The 19296-nt window shown below is 42.2% G+C and overlaps 1 protein-coding gene across 1 annotated transcript in view; it reads right to left on the minus strand.

Moving 5' to 3' along the window:
- Pcsk2 (proprotein convertase subtilisin/kexin type 2) overlaps positions 1 to 19296 on the minus strand; it is a 255395-nt gene that overhangs the window by 95590 nt on the left and 140509 nt on the right. The window contains exon 5 of the mRNA XM_013356426.4: positions 7747 to 7784. Coding sequence (XP_013211880.3) covers positions 7747 to 7784 — 38 coding nt within the window. The remainder of the gene's footprint in view (positions 1 to 7746; positions 7785 to 19296) is intronic.

Below are 19296 nucleotides of genomic sequence, written 5' to 3' on the forward strand. Positions count from 1 at the left end.
TCCTGGTCCTCTATGTATTTCATCAGGATTATGCCCAGGAAATCATACCTTCTGGTATTTAAGGGTCACAAAGGAGGAGACGGTCTTCTTTTTGCAAGAGGGTCTCCATCTTTTAGCTTAGAAATGGATCACCCTCTGGGAAGCTCCAAGATCCTGTGCTGAGAAGCTGCCCAGATTAATGTGCTCTTTTTTGAAAATTTCCATAAATTCTTGAGTACAGCAAATGTGGAAGATTACATTGACTCCAGCTGCACATCCTTCCCTAGATCTACAGTTTCTGCCATGAGGTTTTTTAAAACTTCCCTAGAAAGGGGGAAATATGTTTCTTAACCATTGACAGTGGATTGAGCCTTATGATTTGTTTAGGGTAACAGAATATATAATCCTCCATCAGTGGTTTTCCTTTCCATGTTTTACCCAGAATCAATTCTACTCCAAAAACATTAAATAGAAAAAATTCTAGAAATATACAATTCATAAATTATGTACTACTGTGAGCAGTATGATGGAAATTGGCTCCATTCTGCTTCATCCCATCCAGGACGGGAATCACCTATGTGTCCAATGTATCCACACTGTATATGCTACCTGCCTATTGGTCACTTATAGCCATCTATGTTATCTTGTTAACTGTCACAATATTGCAGTGCTTGTGTTTAAGCAACTCTTACATAGTCACCTAATGCTGCATCACACTGGCTATATCATTCATCTCATTCCATCTCACCACGTAGCATTATGTCACCTCACATCATCACAAGTAGAGTGAGTACAGTACCATATTTTAAGAGAGTGATCACATTGTGACTTTTATTATAGAATTTTAAAATAATTGTTCTATTTCATTATTAATTATTGTTGTTAAACTCTTACTGTGCCTAATTTAAAGATTAAACTTTATTGTAGGTATGCATATATAGGAAAAAAATCATAGTGTACAGTCATGAGGAAGTGTCAGTGTGCCAGTTCAGAGCCTAGGCCTTAAGTGACCTTGTGCATTATTGCTCCATGTCCTTTACATCTCTGTTATCACCATTAGAAGACCATGTCCACTGGACCCAACAGGACCATGAAAGACAAGTGAAGAGCTGCCCTAGCGTCCACAGCCTGGACACTGCAACCCAAGTTGGCTTACAGAACCACAGTCATGATTTATTTAGGGCCCAAAGATGCCCAACTGAGCCCTGCCAATACTCTCCCCTCTGTTTATTCCAAAATTCATGACAGAAAAGGAGACATGGATTAGGAATTTCTGTCTCTTTGGGGGCATCCTTCCTTATCATATCCCTGGCCATGAGCAGTGGGTCTTCTTTCTCCCTTTATCTTCTCATTGCTTAGATGCTATTTCCCAAGGCCTTTGAGATTTAGCCTGTTATCCTCCACTCCGGTCTTAACTTTCCTATCCTCACAATATCATACTGAGCTTGATTTATCTGTCTTTAAAAAATTCTTTTGATAATCTGAGCTCAGTAGGATTTACACTGAGCAATTGCACTGGTTTCTTGAGGGATGCTTCTGCTGCTTCTCCATGAAGATAACCTGAAATTCTGCAGAGTTATAATCTCAGCCCTTAAGAGAAGGAAACCAATGTTTATTGAGCAGCTATTAAATGCTAGGCCTGATATACGTTATCTCAAAATAACTGCCAATACCAACAAACCTGACCAGACTTTTATTTTGCCCATTTTATAAATGAGAAAATAAAAAATTCAAAGAAGCAGACAAGGAAATTGTTCATCTCTTGAGTCTAAAGTTGCACAACTAGGAGGTGAGGATTCAGAAGTCACTGTTGGGTTTGACTCAGTTTCCACTGTCACACTGTCAGAACCCCACCCTTGTTTGATGGCCAATTTCCAAATATCAGCCAATGCAGCCCATTGAACTTTCTCTGTCGGCTACACACTCTTCTGCTTGATTATAGGTTAGGCCAGAAGAGCCAGAAATTAATCTCTCTTTCCTCCCACTTCAGGTCTGCTCTGTGGAAGTTTCAAACAGTGATTGACCAGAGTTGGTGGGTAACTGAGGCAGATAATAGAGTTCCTTAGTGAAATTAAGCACTGATGGCCCTCAGTGGCAATCTACTTCATAACAAGCCCTTCCTTGTCTGCCCTGTTCTTTGTTATCACTTCCCTCTCCCTTTCTTGGGCTTCCTGGGATCTCCTCCCAAATGAGGTACAGTTGTCCCCTGCTGTCATGTGGGATTGCTTCCAGAGCACCCAAATTCTCCAAAATACCCCAATCCACAGAAGCTCAAGTCCCTATATAAAATGGCATAGTAGTTGCATATAACCTAGACATATTCTCCCACGGACTTTAACTCTAAATTACTTACAATACCTAATACAATGTAAATACTACATATATAATTGTTATACTGTATTATTTATTAATAATGACAAAAAATTCTGAGAGCTGACTCTACTTGCCTTCAAATTCCCATCTCTTGATCCTCCCCTCTGAAAAACCCCAATACAGTGAAGACTCTCCTTGGGTTTTATAGACCCACCAGCCATAGCAAAGCAGGGCTTTGAAACGAAGCTGGAGATGCTCTGCCTCACCACTTCCATGCTGTGAAAGCTGCCTTTCAGTCCCACTCCACCTGTTCTTGGAGAAGTGCCTTCTTCAAGAGACTCAGCAGAACCCCTCGGCTTGGAATAGTTTTCCTGAATACAAGCCTGCAATCATCCCTGGACAGGGAGTCACCGACTCAAGAGATGAACAACTTCCTTATCTGCCTTCCCCTCACCTGTAAGACGTGTCTCACACACTTGTGTCCTTACTGACCTACAGTGTCCTCTGGAACACAGCTACGTCTTATTGATCTCTCTTCCCCTAAGCCTTGCATATGGCGGGCTCAACATAGTGATGTACTGAGCTACAGAAACTATACATACTCTCGGCATAGAGAAGATGGGTAAAGGAGACTCTGATTTTGACTTGGTCTAAAATAGTCTCTCGGGCAAGATTCATTTCATATTACCATTGGAGTGGAAAAAGGAGAATTTTAATTATTTGGAATGGTGAACATTTACCAGCGAGACTGGATCCCTCAGATCAAATTCAATCATAGAACAATAGGGTCATAATACAAGTGGTGGTTATTATCCTCTCCTAACACTCAACAGGCTTAATGTGGATTTGTTGAATTAAATTAACACTAACGACTTACATTCATATATTGATTTGCAGTTTTCAAAGTATTTTAATTCTCAGTTTAATGGAAAGAACACTGAACTACCAGCACACTGATCCCTCTCTTTTAATATACAGAGTAACAAACACTTGAAAATGATTCTGCTTTGGGAAACATTGTGCCTGGTTTGATTATGAAGAAATTTTCCTGAAGAGCCTTGGGTAGAATTTTCACTTCTTATTGCAAAAAGAAGTAACAAGAAGGCATTCCCTTTTTCCCAGCAGAAAACATTTCTGCTTATTATCACCTTTAAGAGATGGCCCAGGCGATCCCTCTGGGGCAGAGGTTGCTGTATCCCTTTTTGCAAGAGGAAGCAGTTGGTGCTGTGTTGTGAAGATCCTCTGGGACCAGCCCTCAACCAATGGCTGATGGAGTTGGTGTGCAAAACCCAGAGCTCCTCCAGCAATCCCATGCCAGATGGAATCACTCTGGCACACATACTCTACACCATCTCCCAGATTTCCCTGGTAGGTTTAAGTTTTCGCTGCTCAGAGTGATAACTTGTCTGATGAAGCGTTGTTTATGGAGTATCTTCCTTTCTCTGTCTCATTCCCCACTTCTCTACCTCTGTTCCCTAGGATCTCTTCCAAATTAACTACTTCTGTTCAAACCCTCATCTCAGGGTCTGCTTCCGGGGAAACCCAAACAATGACTTCCCCAAAGTACCTTTCCCTAGAAGGGCACCAGGCTAGCTCATCACATCCAAGCCATTAAGCCACTTAACAAGGTGTGACGCCGCCTGTGAATCCTTCGCTCACACAATTTTCGAGCCCATCACCGTCTGCTGGTTTCATTGCTCTCCTGGGCAGGTTTGCTCCACTGCTGTTCTTGTTCTGTTAATGTTAGTGTAAAATTTTTAATTAAAAATAAAGAAGATAAATGTGGTTAGTTGCTTCCATCACAACTCTGTACGGGGCACAAGAGACACCGTGACTGGTGAAAGCCACTCAGTTTGGTCTCTCTGCTGAGGAGTTAAGAATGAGGTATTTGGATATTCAGCTTTATCACTGGTACCAAGGAGACAGAAATGTTCACAGCCATGTGTGCTGCCTAGACACGCTTCCTGTTTGAGACCTGCTATGGATGGAAATCTTCAAGATGCATATTTTTTATGCAGAAATCACATTATCTATTCAATTAGGGGATATCATGTAGATTAAGGTTGGTATAGACATTGTCTCCTCAACAACATCTTCAACATCTCTTCCAGCCAATGCCCATCAACCCTCCTCTTGAACATTTCCAGAGAATTCCTTCTATTTGTTTATTAACCTTAACCATTAGACAGTTCTCACTTTAACTGAATCGACATCTCCCTTCTGCAGTTGACCACCCATTGGTGGCCATTTTTCTTGGGAGAAATGATTGAACAAGTTGGATGTCTCATTCCACAGGAGAATCTAAAATATTTAAAATATATATAACATGTCTCTTAAGCCCCCGCCCCCAATAAACTTTTCCAGTTTCTTTGGCTCTCCTTAACAGAATATGGAGTCCCTCTTCCATGCCTCTGTCATGCTCCCTCAGAGAGTGAGATGCCCATTGGAAACTCCCTAGTTGTCCAACAATTGGGGATCAAAATGCTTAAGTAACTATGGTGTGAGATAGTATTATATAGCCCTTAAAGTCATGTTTTCACAAATATTAATAGTATAAGAATGTTCAAGACATATCCAGTAGATGGGATAATACTATATATGCAATAAGAGTCCAATTTCATTAAAATATACATATAGGAATGATCGTTTTTTAACTAGAAAGATTGCTTTTAGAAAAGAAATGGAAAAAAAAGAGGTAGCACTCAGGAGTCCACAGAATTCTCCAGGTATGTTTCTGAGATTTTGTTTCCCTTCCCAAATTCTGATGTGGGTTTGGTAGATGAATCATACTGTCTGCTACCAGAGCACATATAGCTTATCAGGACCTGGGGGATTTTTTTCCCCTTGTAAATTAGTATACCTTTTTCATCTGGCAACTGAAGTTGGGAGCAGGCTGCCAAGAAATGCCTGGGCTGGGGTGCAGAGGAGATGGTGTGGAGGTCAGTCACGGTGGTCTTGGCTTTCATGGGACTGGACTGAAAGTGCAGCTTTTCAGCCTCTTGGCCAGCCACACAGCCTTGGGTCCTCCAAGTGGCAAGACAGAGCAATGCTGGTTTGGGAAAGCGAGTGGAACCTTAGATAGCTGGTCTGGGAGATGCTGAAGCCTGGAGATGGAGGGAATCTTGGGAAATACCAATGTTTCTGAGAGCGAAGGGCAGCACTCCCGGACTGGACTGTCTGGCCCTGCAGGTTAGTATCCCTGCCCTCTCTCTGTGAGATGGCATATCAGAGCCTTGGAAAAAGTGGAACATAGGCATTTCTCAAATCCCCTTCAGACATCTCTAGAGCCCTGCAGTTGTGAGGAATGCAGAGAAAGGAGGGAGGAATTGAAAGGTCAGCCAAGATTAGGAGGAGGCAAAGAAGAATGGCACTGAGGCAATTTCTTTAAGAAAGTGAGCAAACAGACTATCAGCTGTACTCCATGCTCCTTGTGTTATAGCGGTGGGGCAGGAAGCCATGTGGATGGGGGTGGGGTGGGGTGGGAAGGTGCTACCCACAGGACCACTGGGGCAGACTCTGCCATTCACAGCCGGTTTATTATCATCTTTTCTAGAGGAGTAGATTATCATCACCGGGAATACAGTTTTGGTTTAACTTCTGCCATTCCTCTCCAGGACTATCATGGCTGAACTGTGCCATCTGATTTCATGTTTAACTTAATTTAAAAAAAAGATGCTATTATTAAGAATTAAAAATAACAGTAAATGTTGGTGAGGATGTGGGGGAAAAGGCACACTCATACATTGCTGGTGGGACTGCAAATTGGGGCAAGCACTATGGAAAGCAGTATGGAGACTCCTCAGAAAAGTTGGAATGCAAACACCATTTGCCCCAGCTATCGAATTCCTCAGTCTATACCCAAAGGACTTAAAATCAGCATACTATAGTGATGTGGCCACATCAATGTTTATAGCAGGTCATTTCATAATAGCTAAGCAATGGAACCAACCTAGATGCCCTTCAAAAGATGAATGGAGAAAATGTTGTATAGGGCTGGGGTTGTGCTTCAGTGGTATAGTGCTTGCCTGGCATGTGTGAGGCACTGGGTTAGATTCAAAGCATCATGTATAAATGCATTAATTAAATAAACATCCAAAGAAAATGTGGTATATATACACAATGAATATTACTCAGCCATAAAGAAGAATGAAATTATGAAATTTGTCAGTAAATAAATGGAACTGGAGACTCTCATGCTAAATGAAATAAGCCAATCTCAAAAAACCAAAGGCTGAGTGTTCCTTCTGATATGCAGATGAGAAAACACAATAAGGTGTGTGTGTGTCGGGGGACATAGAAGTTCATTGGTTTAGACATAGGGAAATAAAGGGAAGAGAGTGCGGATGGGAGTAGGAAAGAGAGTAGAATGAATCGGACATTACTTTTCTATGTTCATATATGAATACATGACCAGTGAAACTCCACATCATGTACAACCACAAGAATGGTATTCTAATTAGAATAAGTTATACTCCATGTATGTATAATATATCAAAATACACTCTATTGTCATGTATATCTAAAAAGAACAACAACAACAACAACAACAACAAAAGATGCTGTGCTCAATTTGGATGCTTCCAGATTTATAAAGACATGCAGTCAATACAAACACACTGTTGCCCTGTTCCTGAAGCTCAGAGCACCAAACACATGAAAAGCCCCATTTTCTTTTTGCAATGTAGATGCACACACCTTCTACGGCAAAGGATCTAGAAGGCTGACCTCCCAAACACTTTTCCTTTTTAACCATCCTTTCTCGTTCTTAAGCCCATTCATGGGGTTCTCTGTTAACAGTTCTCGGGATGCTCAATGCCATGGGGAACATTATGGGTGTGAAGTGATCATAAGCAATACAAAGAATCAAAGAAAGATTAGCATTCTTGCTTCCATGAAGTGGTGGCTGTAATGTGAGTTGCTGCAGTTTTTGGCATTTTGCCTTCATTTCTGTCCAGCAAGCACCCAGATGGCTCATTTCCACCTTCAATCCAGTGTTGTCAGCCAGAGTTGATTCAAGCCTTGCCAACTCTCTCTCTTCTGCCGCCCTCCCTGTACCTATTTTGTTGGCATTCTGTTCTGTCAAACTGCAGGTTTCTTTCTTTTTTCCTCACATAGCCACTGTGTTTGCCTGCTGCCGGTCCCCACATCTTGTCATTTGCCTTTGGCTTGAGCTGTGACTCTAACAAGATGAGCTATTCTACTGTGTGTGTGTGTGTGTGTGTGTGTGTGTCTGTGTGTGTACGTGTGCATGCATGTTAGAGTATGTGTATGTTTCTGTGTGCATGCATGCATGCATGCATGTCTGAGTGCATGTGTGCATGTTCCTGTGCATGTGCATGCATGTGTTCACTCGTGCAAGCTCCGGTGCATGCGTATCCATGTGTTCCTAATAACCAGAGGTACCAGAACACTTAAAAGCACACATTTCCCCCACCAAAGTCAGGTTGTACTCACATAGTTGGAGGCCAGGTCTGGGTGGAGGTAGTCAATTCCTGCAAAAAGAACAACACAGGAACCAAAGGTTAATACCTGCTATGTATCCTCAGAAGAGCTGCTCAAGCCGGTGTCCTCCTTTGGGGCTGGCACCAGGAGACATGCCATAGCCGGTGGTGGAGTGAGCACCCGGCCCAAGCCCCCAGCCTTGCCTTTTCCATCTGGGTGAGGGCAGGCTGCACTGCTCAGTGGAGAGGCAGCTCTTCTCAGACACACTTCAGAGGAGTGAAGCCAATTAGAGCCTGGGGCCCAAGGATAACACTTCTGAATAAATGTCAGGACTAAGGGGCTTAGTGACTGTGAGATGGATGGCTCACCAAAGCAGTGATCTAAAAGAGATCTGTAGAAATCCTGACATTTCTAAAGCACAAACTGGCATTTCTCCTGAAATGCGACTGGCCCTGGGGAGGAAAAGTAATGATTATTTAACAGGGCACGGACAGCAATGGATTAGGAGAGCATACTCGGGCATGGAAATAAGAAGAGGAACGCAGCTCAGGGAGAAAAGCCATTAGGAAAGGGCAAATGATTTCCAGCGAGGTGTTCCCGGCTGGAACCTAATGCCTGTCTCTACAGAATGTGGCTTTTCAGGAAGCTGAAGGCTTCAATTCTCTCAGCAGGAGTCCTGCACTTTCTCTTGAATATGGGCCTGTCTTCTTGCCGAAAAGTCATTCCAAGGCTAGAATTATGTCTATGAGCACCGCTGAGTTCCGTTGGACTGCTAGACCTTAGACATCACCGTAGAACACCAAGGACAATTGAAATGCTCCTATTTGTGTCTGCAGAGTCATGCAATCTTTGCAGCAGTCACACTGCATCCAGCTTTCTGGGAAACAGGACAGGTTCCAGAGCCTACCAAGAATAATGGTTGCTAGTGTAGGTACTTGGAGCCAAGGACTAGAGTTGGACTCCCAACCACTTGGATACGGGAAGCAAAAATTTAGGCAAGTTGCTTGGTCTCTCTGTGTTCGTTTCCTTTTTAACAATTGGAGGTGAGAACAGGTAGGGGTTAAAAAAAAACTAATGCATGGGGCGTGCTTAGCCCAGCAGCTGGTGCATTTAATAACTATAGTGGGATGCAATATTTATAAGCTGCAAGTACCATTAAGTGCCTCCCATGGTTGGCATTTTCTTTGCATGCATACGAAGACCGTGCTGCCATTATAGCTTTGCCCTGCAAAACAATTTGAACTGGGATGTGAATTTCTAAAAGGAATTTAGGTTTGTTTTGTTCTGGTTTATACAAATAATTTCTGGACTGGGAGCCACTGAGTATAACCGGTCACTTCCCACCCATGCTCAGGGTACTCTCTCTTTCTACTCACCTCCCAAGCTTTGCAGAAGCAAAGACTAATATTTTTAAAAGTTGTCAACCCTTGTTCTGAACCTGAGTTCAAAGATAGCCAATTAAGGCTGGGGATGAGCATAAGCTTTCAGGCCAATAGTTCAAGTTCCATTCAAGGATCAGACACTGTGATACTGATGTGGCTTTGGCTAAGTGACACCATATTTTTCTCTGGGTCTTGGTTTTCTCATCTTTGAAATGGGGCCATTATTTACCTTGCAAAGCTGTTCTTGGGATTAGAGACAACTCATTGGAATTTTTAGATTGTGTTAAACAGTAGATTACATTTCTTATCATAACCATTAATACTGTCATTCACAATAGTAGAGTAATGTAGTCTTGGTTTTACAATGTTGTGTTGAAATTAGAGCATACAGATTTGTTGAAATTGGTTAATATTGTTGAGAAGAAATATTTATAACATAGATAAGCTAAAGGAAGGCATCCTCCCCCTCCACACACAATTTTTTTTTCTAACTGAAAGTTAGTTTTCAAAACATGGCTCCATGTCCTGATACTGGAATTTGTTTAAGAGAAAAATACTCTGAGCACTAGAAATCTCTTCTCCGTGAAGGAAAAACATTGAATCATGGAGACAATTTGAGACCAGAAAAAAATTAGGATTAAAACAAGATAAATTTAGCCTCATTAAAGTCATGAATACTTAATTAGGTTAAGGGGAAGGCTAAGGTTGAGTTAGAATGGATACTTTGGTCTGAGAAAGAAAATATTTTTGATAGAACTGCAGATGATAGATATGATTCAGAAAAAGTAATAGTGCACTAAGGAATGAAAATAATAATTTGATAGTTAGACAGTATTTTAATATTTGATTATCTTTTGAGGTGGAGTACACCAAACACAATTCTTGATGAGCTTATTTAGTTTTTAATTCTTACATTAGTAATGTATCCTTATTTTTTTAATGCTTTTGTTTGTTTTTCCATGATGAATTCCAGGTATGATTTGGTCCTCCAAAAACCGACAATTTAAACATAGAGACCAAGAAGTGTGCCTATCAATGGCTGCACTTTGATCCTGTGGCTCACACTTTAAAGAAGGGAGACAGACTCGTGATCAGCCAGTCATAATGAATGCGGCTCACAAATGAACAATATTTGGTTATATTCTTGTTCATAAACCCTTAGTATCCTGCTAGCAATTTCAATCTTTTCAGAAAGTCTAATCCACAACAGTCCAAGTTCTCAGGAAGCTCTAACAGGTTTAGAGACCTAAGGGAACTTTCAAGGGCTCCATGAGCATATGCTCTTACTTAGCAGGGCAGTAGTTTAGTTGAGATGTGTAGCATCCTAGGACCCTGGTCCTGAGCTCGGTTCCTTCCACTCTCCCAGTAGAGCTACCATCTGTACTCCCTACACCCCACTTAGTTAAATGTCCACAAGAAGCAGGCTCAAGGAACATACTGCATTTTCCAAAGACGCCTGCACAGTATCTCCTATCCCGCCTGTCTTCTACAATGTGACAGTGTCACACTTCTCATGGAGAAGTGGGTCCACTGCGTCCTCTTCAATCTGGGTGGGCCTGTAACTGTTTCAGTCAGTAGATGTAGTGAAACACCAAGGCTAGGCCAGAAAAGCCCAGGAATCTTCTGCCTGTTCCCTTTGGATACTTACTCTGGGGGAAACCAGAGGCCATGTAAGAAACCCACAGGTAATATAGTGAATTCACGTAATTTTATGTTATTTCAGGTTGAACTTTTTCATATATAAGAAGCAGGGCTTAGTCCTCTTTGACACAGTTTCCAGTTCCCTACTGTTGCCAATTCCTCAGTGCAGCCAATCCAGATATATGCTTTATGCAGCTGCCTTCTGGTGTCCACCTTCCTATGGGACCACTAGACACAACCTACTCGCCTCGCCTCACTGGTTGCCATACCCTATGTGGGCTGAGTGGATATGCTGCAGTTACCATGGGACTCTTAGGCACTCATGCTTTCCTGCTCTTAACCCACAAATTAGAGTGCCCTGTGAGGAAATCTCCACACAAATAACTTGGTTCATGGACCCCTTGCTTGTTCTAACATCCCACTTGCTGGTAGACTGTTCATGTCCCCACCCTGCCCCTTGTCTCTCGCTCAGAGGCATGCTGCTCTCTTTTTTTCTGAACCTGTGCATAATAAACAGCATCTGTTATTTCACGTTTTCTTTTTGAATCACCTCCTCTCTATCTCATCTGACCAACACACCTGACCCTAACTTTTTTCTCAGTTAGGGCTGTCCCTGAGAGTGACTGTCTCAGTGGGAATAAACTGGACACCGTTCACACAAGGCAGAGCTTCTGTTAGTATGAACAGGTTTCCTGAGAGAGGGACACTTGATCACAGGTTGGACGCTTAGGCACTAGGCCCCTCACTAGGATCAAAGAAGTATCCTGCAAAAGGCACTGCTTTGGTTTGCATACTTGTGTCCCTCCAAAATTCATGTGGAAACTTAAACCGCAATGCAGCAGTATTAAGAGGTAGAATCTTTTGGTGATTAGGACATGAGGGACTGTGTCATGGGTGTGATTAGTGCTCTTACAAAAGAGATGAGAGGAAGTAGCTTAATTTCTTTTGCGCTTCCACCTCTTTCACCATGTGAGGGTGCAGCAAGGAAATATCATCTATAAGGAAAAGGGCCTTCGCCAGACACCAGATCTAATGGCACCTTGATCTTGAATTTCTTAGCTTCTAGAATTATAAGAAATAAATTTATGTTTTTTTTCTATAAACTACTCAATCTAAGGTGTTTTGTTATAGCAGCAGGAATCAACTGAGACAGAAATTGATATCAAGAAGTGAAGTGTTTCCAGGCATGGTGGCATACACCTGTAATTCCAGTGGCTCCAGAGGCTGAGGCAGGAGGATCACGAGTTCAAAGCCAGGCTCAGCAAATCCGAGGCACTAAGCAGTTCAGTGAGACTCTGTCTCTAAATAAAGTAGAAAATAGGGCTGGGGATGTGGCTCATTGGTTGAGTGCCCCTGAGTTCAATCCTTGTCCCCCTGCCCCCCCCCAAAGAAGTGGATTGTTACCATATCAAATATCTAGAAATGTGGAAGCAGCTTTGGAAGTATGTGATAGATAAAGGCAGGAAGAGTTTGGAAATGATGCTATCAAAAACTTGTATTTCCATGAGTAGTGTCAGTGATCCTGGTGAGGGCATGCAAAAGAAGAACTACGGAGAGAGCCCAAATCTTCTTAGTCTCTCTAAGTAGTTGTGAAGAGATCATTGGTAGAAAAATGGACAGTAAGGACAATTCTGATGAGATCTCTGATGAAAATGTGGTATAAGGTATTGGACACCGGAGGAAAGGCTGTCCTTGTTACAAAGTGGCAAAGAACTTGGCTGAACTATGTCCTTGACCTAGTTCTTTAAGGAAGTTGAAACTTAAGAGTAATGAACTAGGATATTCTGCAGAAGACATCACTAAGCAAAGTATTGAGGGTGTGACATGACTTCTCCTGATTGCTTACAGTAAAATGTGAGGTCAGGGAAATGAATTCAGGATGGAATTTATAATTCAAAGGGAATCAAGGACTTCTCCATCTGGCCAGATGGTAAAGACTGAGAAAGTGGATTCAGGAGAAAACATCAAGAGTATGGCTAAGTGGACATTAGATAGGGAAATCAGTGATATTCATCCAGACAGTGAGAGAATGACCTTGAAGGTGTTTCTGAGCTCTTCTGGCTGCCCTACCAATCACAGGACCAGAATTCCAGGGCTTTGAAGGCATAACGGCTCCCAAGGGGGGCCTAGGTACCTCAGGGCTCACTGCCCAGGGAGGCACAAATTCTGCTCCATGTATTCAGGCAAAATGCTCCATGACTGCTGTGAACCAAGAAGACCAAGGTGGGCTCAGGCACCCCTCAAAAGGCACAGTCTATAAACCTTGGTGTATCCATGAGAGCCAACTCTTGTAGTAGGCAGAGTGTCAGAGCTATGGTGGCAGGGACACCTCCACCTAGATTTCAAAGGATGCCTCAGAAAGCACTGGGGACTCAGGCAGATCACTGACCATGGGTTGGGGCAATAGTAGGGAACTCCCACTAGCAGAGTTGTGGACATGTGACTACCCCTAAGATTGCAGAGCCATAAAGCCACCCATATGTGTGATTCCAGCTTGGGAGAACCACAGGCAAGATCCTGACCCATGGGAGCAGCTGTGTGGGCTGTGCCCAGCAAAGTCATGGGGTCAGGGTCATGTGGTGCCGTGGGGTCTCAACCCTCTTCCCAGTGTGTCCAAGGGGTAGGGCACGGGGTGAAAGATCATTATCAAGCCTGAAGATTTATTGGCTGCTTCTGAGGATTTTGCACATACTTGGGACCTGTTACCCAGGTGTTTTTCTTTCTTACTCTATCCTGTGCCTGACTCACCACTGTGTTGTGAAAGCATATAACTTGTTGGATCACAGGTTCAAAACAGAGAGGAATTTGCCTCATGATGAATTATCCCTGGGATTTACCCACATCTGACTTGGATGAGAGACTGGGCTTTAAACTTTTAGGTTGGTACTAGGACAGTTTTAGAGTTCTGGAGCTCCTGGGATGGAATGAGTGTCTTACTATGTAAGATGGGCATGAATTTGGGGGGCTATGTGTGGAGCACTGTGAGTTGAGTGTTTGTGCTCATGGAACCACCATTTGGCCCAGCTATCCCACTCCTTGGTCTATACCCAAAGGACTTAAAACCAGCATACTTCAGGGACACAGCCACATCAATGTTTATAGCAGCACAATTCACAATAGCTAAACTGTGGAACCAACCTAGATGCCCTTCAATAGGGATAAAAGAAACTGTGGTATATATACACAAGGGAATATTAGCATTAAAAAGAATAAAATTATGACATTTGCAGGTAAATGGAGAATATCATGCTAAGTAAGCCAATCCCCCCCAAATCAAAGGCTGAATGTTTTCTCAGATAAGTGGATGCTGATCCATAATGGGGGTGGTGGTGGGGGAGCATGGGAGGAATGGAGGAACTTTGGATAGAGCAAAGGGGAGGGGAAGGGAGGGGGCATGGGGGTAGGAAAGATGGTGGAATGAGACGGATGCCATTACCTTAGGTTCATGTATGAAGACATGAATGCCATGACTCTACTTTGTGTACAACCAGAGACGTGAAAAATTGTGCTCCATATGTGTACTATGAATCAAAATGCATTCCGCTGTCATTCTGGAGGATGTGATAAGGAACCATCATGGAGGCCGAGAATGAGCCCTCACCAGGCACTAAATCTGCTGGTGCCTCAATCTTCCACTTCCTTTCCAGCCTCCAGAACCCTGAGACATAAATTTCTATTGTTTACAAATTGCCCAATCTAAGGTACTTTGTTAAGCAGTAGGAACAGACCGAGACAGGCACATTGTGAACATCTACAACCAGTCCCCCTGGAGTCCTATTGATGTGAGCTAGAATTTATAGCCATTCTTGTGAAAGAGCGCTTGAGACCAAATTAGAGGAAAATATAACGTGTTGGCACTCTATTTGACAGTCTTGGCAGGGCATCAACCATCAGCTGTGGGAGCACGCCATATTGAATGTCCAGCTCCGTTGAGCCTTCAAATGACTGCAGCCCAGCTAACACTGACCTTAACTGCAGGAAAGATACTAAGTGAAAAATGTCCCAGCCAGGCTTTTCTCAAATTCCCGTGCCACAAAATCATGAGCAAAAAATAAGTAGTTATTTTAAGCTGTGGAGTGTTGGAGTCATTTGTTATGCGGCAGTAGTCACTGGAACAGCCACCTTACTTGACCTTCCTATTGCTTTCTTATACATTGCAGAGTTCTAAATATCTTGAATATTAAGACTTAAGACTTTCTGTTCCTTAGGCTTTATGCTGATGAACATGGATTCACCAAGTCTCATCACGAAGGCAGAACAAATAGGTGGGTTTTTAGCACAAAATATGTGCTAGAAAATTAATTGGGAGACATTGGGAAATTTCTTGCCTCCATTTCTTCATCTGCAAAATGAGGATGATAATAATAATAATACTAACCTTAGAGACTAGAAAAAGGGTAGCTGGGTTCCAAAATGCTAAGCAGTATCTAGCACTTACTGGGCACTCAGCAATTGTTAATTGTTTTATTGTTACTTCAGCTTGAAGCTCCCTCTGACCCTGCCTCATTGGCTTTCTATCTTACTTCCTTTGCTTCATTTGATATTGGCTAAAGGCCTTGATCCCTGCCTTCCCTGACTGTCTTTGATCTCAAGAGCCGATCACCTGTCCCAAATTGTGCCTGGTCTGGGTGAATTTTGTTTATACCTGTGTTTCAAAATGGTCACATCCCATTTTCTAGGCCATGTTCCCAACACTAAACAGTTCCATTACAATAACAGGGATGAAGCTGTAATGATTAAACAGAGTCCTGGCTGACATTTTCATGCCGAGAATGTCCTAGCAGACCCTTAAGAAATGCTTTCTGCCCCGTTGAGCAATAGCTAATTAAGCAGCACCCTCTCAGTGATGTGTAGCAGGTGGAAAGGACATTGCATTGTACCTAAGCAAAGGTAGAAGACATTTTATGAGCATTTATGAAATCACTAGATCTGACAAGGGGGGGTGATGACTGAGCTTTGAGGTCGGCAATCAGAGAGAGGTAGATGGCTATCAAAACTGGCACAATTCATAATAGTCAAATTATGGAACCAATCTAGGTAAGTGTCAATGGATGAATGGATAAAGAAAATGTGGTATATACATACATAATGGAATTTTATTCAGCCATAAAGAAGAATGAAATTATGTCCTTTACAGGAAAATAGAACTGAAGAGCATTATGTCAAGGAAAATAAGCAGATTCAGAAAAGTCAAGAGTCATATGTTTTCTCTCACATGTGAGAGTTAAAGAGGAAAAAACAAAAAGGAAAAAAAAGGAAGGGGAGAAATCTCATGAAAATTGAAGGGAGATCATAGGGTAGAAGAAAAGAACCAAGGAGGAGGGGAGAGGTACGGGGAAGGACATTGACCAAGTTATATTTGTTATATTATATGCACGTACAAACATGTAACAATGAATTCCACTATCTTGAATAATTATAACACACCAATAGAAATATGAAAGAAACCTGGGTTGCCTACAAATTGAACCTCCCACATGCAGATAATTGAACATTTGCCATTCAGGCCAAAAAATATAACCAATGTTTATAAGGGTTTACATGATTTTTTTCTCTTATCTATCAGGGATAGCATCTGTAGCAGTCTTTTTTTTAGCAGGGGTTCTGGGATAGGGCACTCTACAGGTGAGTTACAGCCCCAGTCCTTTAATTTTTTTTTTTTTTTAACTACACGACAGCAGTGGAAAGCATTTCAATTCGTATTACACATATAGGGCCAAATTTTTCATATCTCTGTATATAAAGTATGTTCATGCCATAGCCCCAGCCCCTTTTAATTTTATTTTGAGATAGGCTGTCCCTAAGTTGCCCAGGCTGGCCTCGAGTTTGCCATCCTTTTACCTCAGTTTCCTGAGTAGCTGAGATTACAGGCGGGTTCCACCATCTGTTTCCATCTTTAATCTTATTTTGGAATATCTCGGTGAGAGAATGTCTGGGAAACAATACTGTTCCCTTCACCCATGCAGGCAGTTAAGAAAGAAAATTTGGCACCCGTGTTTCCAATCTTCCCACTTCTGGGTGTTAGGGCAGAGATGCCCAATGGTGAGAGGCTGCCGAGCACCTGGCCTGGTTGTGTGGGAGGCTGTTCTTGTCCCCACAGTGCTCAACTTGCTACTCAACAGTGGATTTGGAGAATGGCTTGGTCATTGTTCTTTCCTACGTAATGCTCACTAAGCATGCAGTGAATTAGAGATGGCCACCAATCCACTGTCTCTCTGCACTAGGAGGCAGAGCCTGTTTCCCTAGAATGTGGGCTGCCCTGTGACTAGTCACCCAGCAAAAGTGGCAAGTGACGCATGCCCACTCCAGGTCCATCCTTTATGAGGACTGGCAGCTTCCCCTTCTGTCTCAGAACATTTTCTTTAGGAGTCATGAGCCACCTACCAAAAAAATCCAACTACCTTTCTGGAGACCCTACATAGAAAGGAAAGGCCCTGAGACTTACATGGAAAAAGAGAGAGGCTGAGCCATTTCAACATCTCAGTTGAGTCTCCAGTGGACTCCAGCCCCAGTAACTTTCTGACTCCAACTGCATGAGAGACCCCAGTGAGACCTTAGCAGAACTATCCACCTGTGCCCTATCATCCCACAGAACTGTGATAAACAGTAATTAAAAAAAAAGTCATTCAAATTGGTGTGGTTTATTGTGCAGCAATAGATAACCAAAATGATGGAGCTATCAGGAGTTTTAGCTGGAGGGAGGACAGACTAATCATCTTTTTTTTTTTGTGGGGGGAGGTCCCAAAGACCATTAATCTTCAGAAGAAATAAGACTAATCAAGAAATTCTGCTGGGACTTTCTACAGGGTTTAGCCATCGTCAGGAGCCATTGTCTTTCCACTCTGGAAGGGATGACTTAAGTGTCAGGGGGCACTACAGTTAAATAAATCTGAAACAGGCATCTGTTGGTCAAGGTTTCAGAAGAGCAATGTGCATGTGCTGTCATTGTAGAATCACTTTTAGGGAGGTCTCTCTGATCTCCAGTAAAGGATGCTTGGTACTATTGGAGTTAGCCATCCCAATATATACTAGGTAGGTTTCCCCCAAACTTAGATGCCTCTGTTCCTGGGGGAGCTGACCTCAAATGCTTTGGAAAGGTTTTAAGCCAAGGTGTTAGGAACAAACAAAACAAAACAACAAAAACACTCAAAAGCTCCGGACATCGGTCCATGTACCCTCTTGAAATAATGGGCTGGTGAGTAGCTCAGTGGTAGAGTGCTTGCCTGACATGTGCAAGACCTCCTTTCTTCTTGTGAGAGCCCTCAGCCACTGGAGAGAAAGCTTTCACATCCACTTCAAAACATCTCACACATCAGAAAATACGGAGGCATTGTTGTTGTGCTGGTATTTAATGAACCCTGACAAAGACAACACAGATTTTAAGCACACTGTCTTCCCTTGTTTTCCCCATCAATTCTGCTTCAAAGCCTTGCATTAGTCAACATCGTGTTCTTTGAGGATCTGCAGAAAGGAAAGGCTCTATTGTTTCATCTCCGTGCAGCCTTTGTATGTGATGAGACCAATAATGCACAGTGGAGCTTTTTACTGGGGGGCTTGGTTGGCTGATGAAGGACAGAAGCATGTTCCCAGTGAAAAGACGGTGATTCTACAGAATTTTAGTGGAGTCAAGGACATGTGTAGTTGGAAAATCACCAATTCCTCCAACTCATGGGTTTCAATACCACAGAAATGAAAGTTTTCAAGTTAAAAAAAAATGAAGTTCTGTTGCGTCTTTGTCTGGAAGACATTCAGGATAGAATAATAAAGGGGGGGTGGTTATCTGTAATGAAATGTATTCAAGGGCTCATTCTGAAAGTAGTATTGAAGTCAAATTTCGCCAAACCCTGATTCTGTTGCTAAAAAGCTATTTCATGAATCCAGAAGCATCCTGTCTAATAGGAAATTTTTGTGATGATGGAAATAGAATTGAACTAAATTTCAGCAGCTGAATTAATCTGTGTGGCTATTAAGAACTTGAAATGATGGGTGGGGATTAGGTCAGTTGTATAGTGCTTGCCTAGCCCTGGAATCTATCCTCAGAACCATAAAAATCAAAACAAAACAAAACAAAACAAAAAATCAAACAAAACTTGAAGTGAACTGAGTGTGATTAAAGAATTGAATTTTTATTTAGCTTGAACTAATTTAGTATTAAATGTATGTAGTTACGTATAGTTAGTGTCTACTACATTGGATAGTGTAGCTCTAAAAAAAATAGTAAATATAAATAGATTGAGAAGACATTTTAAGATGAGGTATAAACTGTAGCCCAATAAGAAATTATGGTTGAATGACAGGTAGGTGTTGTTTATTTAGTCTCTTATTTATTAATTGAAAACAATATTTATTAAGGGTGTCATCAGGTTTAAAGACCACGGATTTGGAGAAAGGCGAAGATTTGGTCACAATGAAGTATGGTCATCAGGCCCAATATCAGAGAGGCTGATTCTGTCTCCTATTAGCATTTCCCAAAACAATGAATCTTTTATATTCTGAAGGCATGCAAAGACACACTTGCTTCCAAATGATGCAAAGGCTT

Source organism: Ictidomys tridecemlineatus, chromosome 5 (assembly GCF_052094955.1).
Source record: "Ictidomys tridecemlineatus isolate mIctTri1 chromosome 5, mIctTri1.hap1, whole genome shotgun sequence".
NCBI classification, from domain to species: domain Eukaryota; kingdom Metazoa; phylum Chordata; class Mammalia; order Rodentia; family Sciuridae; genus Ictidomys; species Ictidomys tridecemlineatus.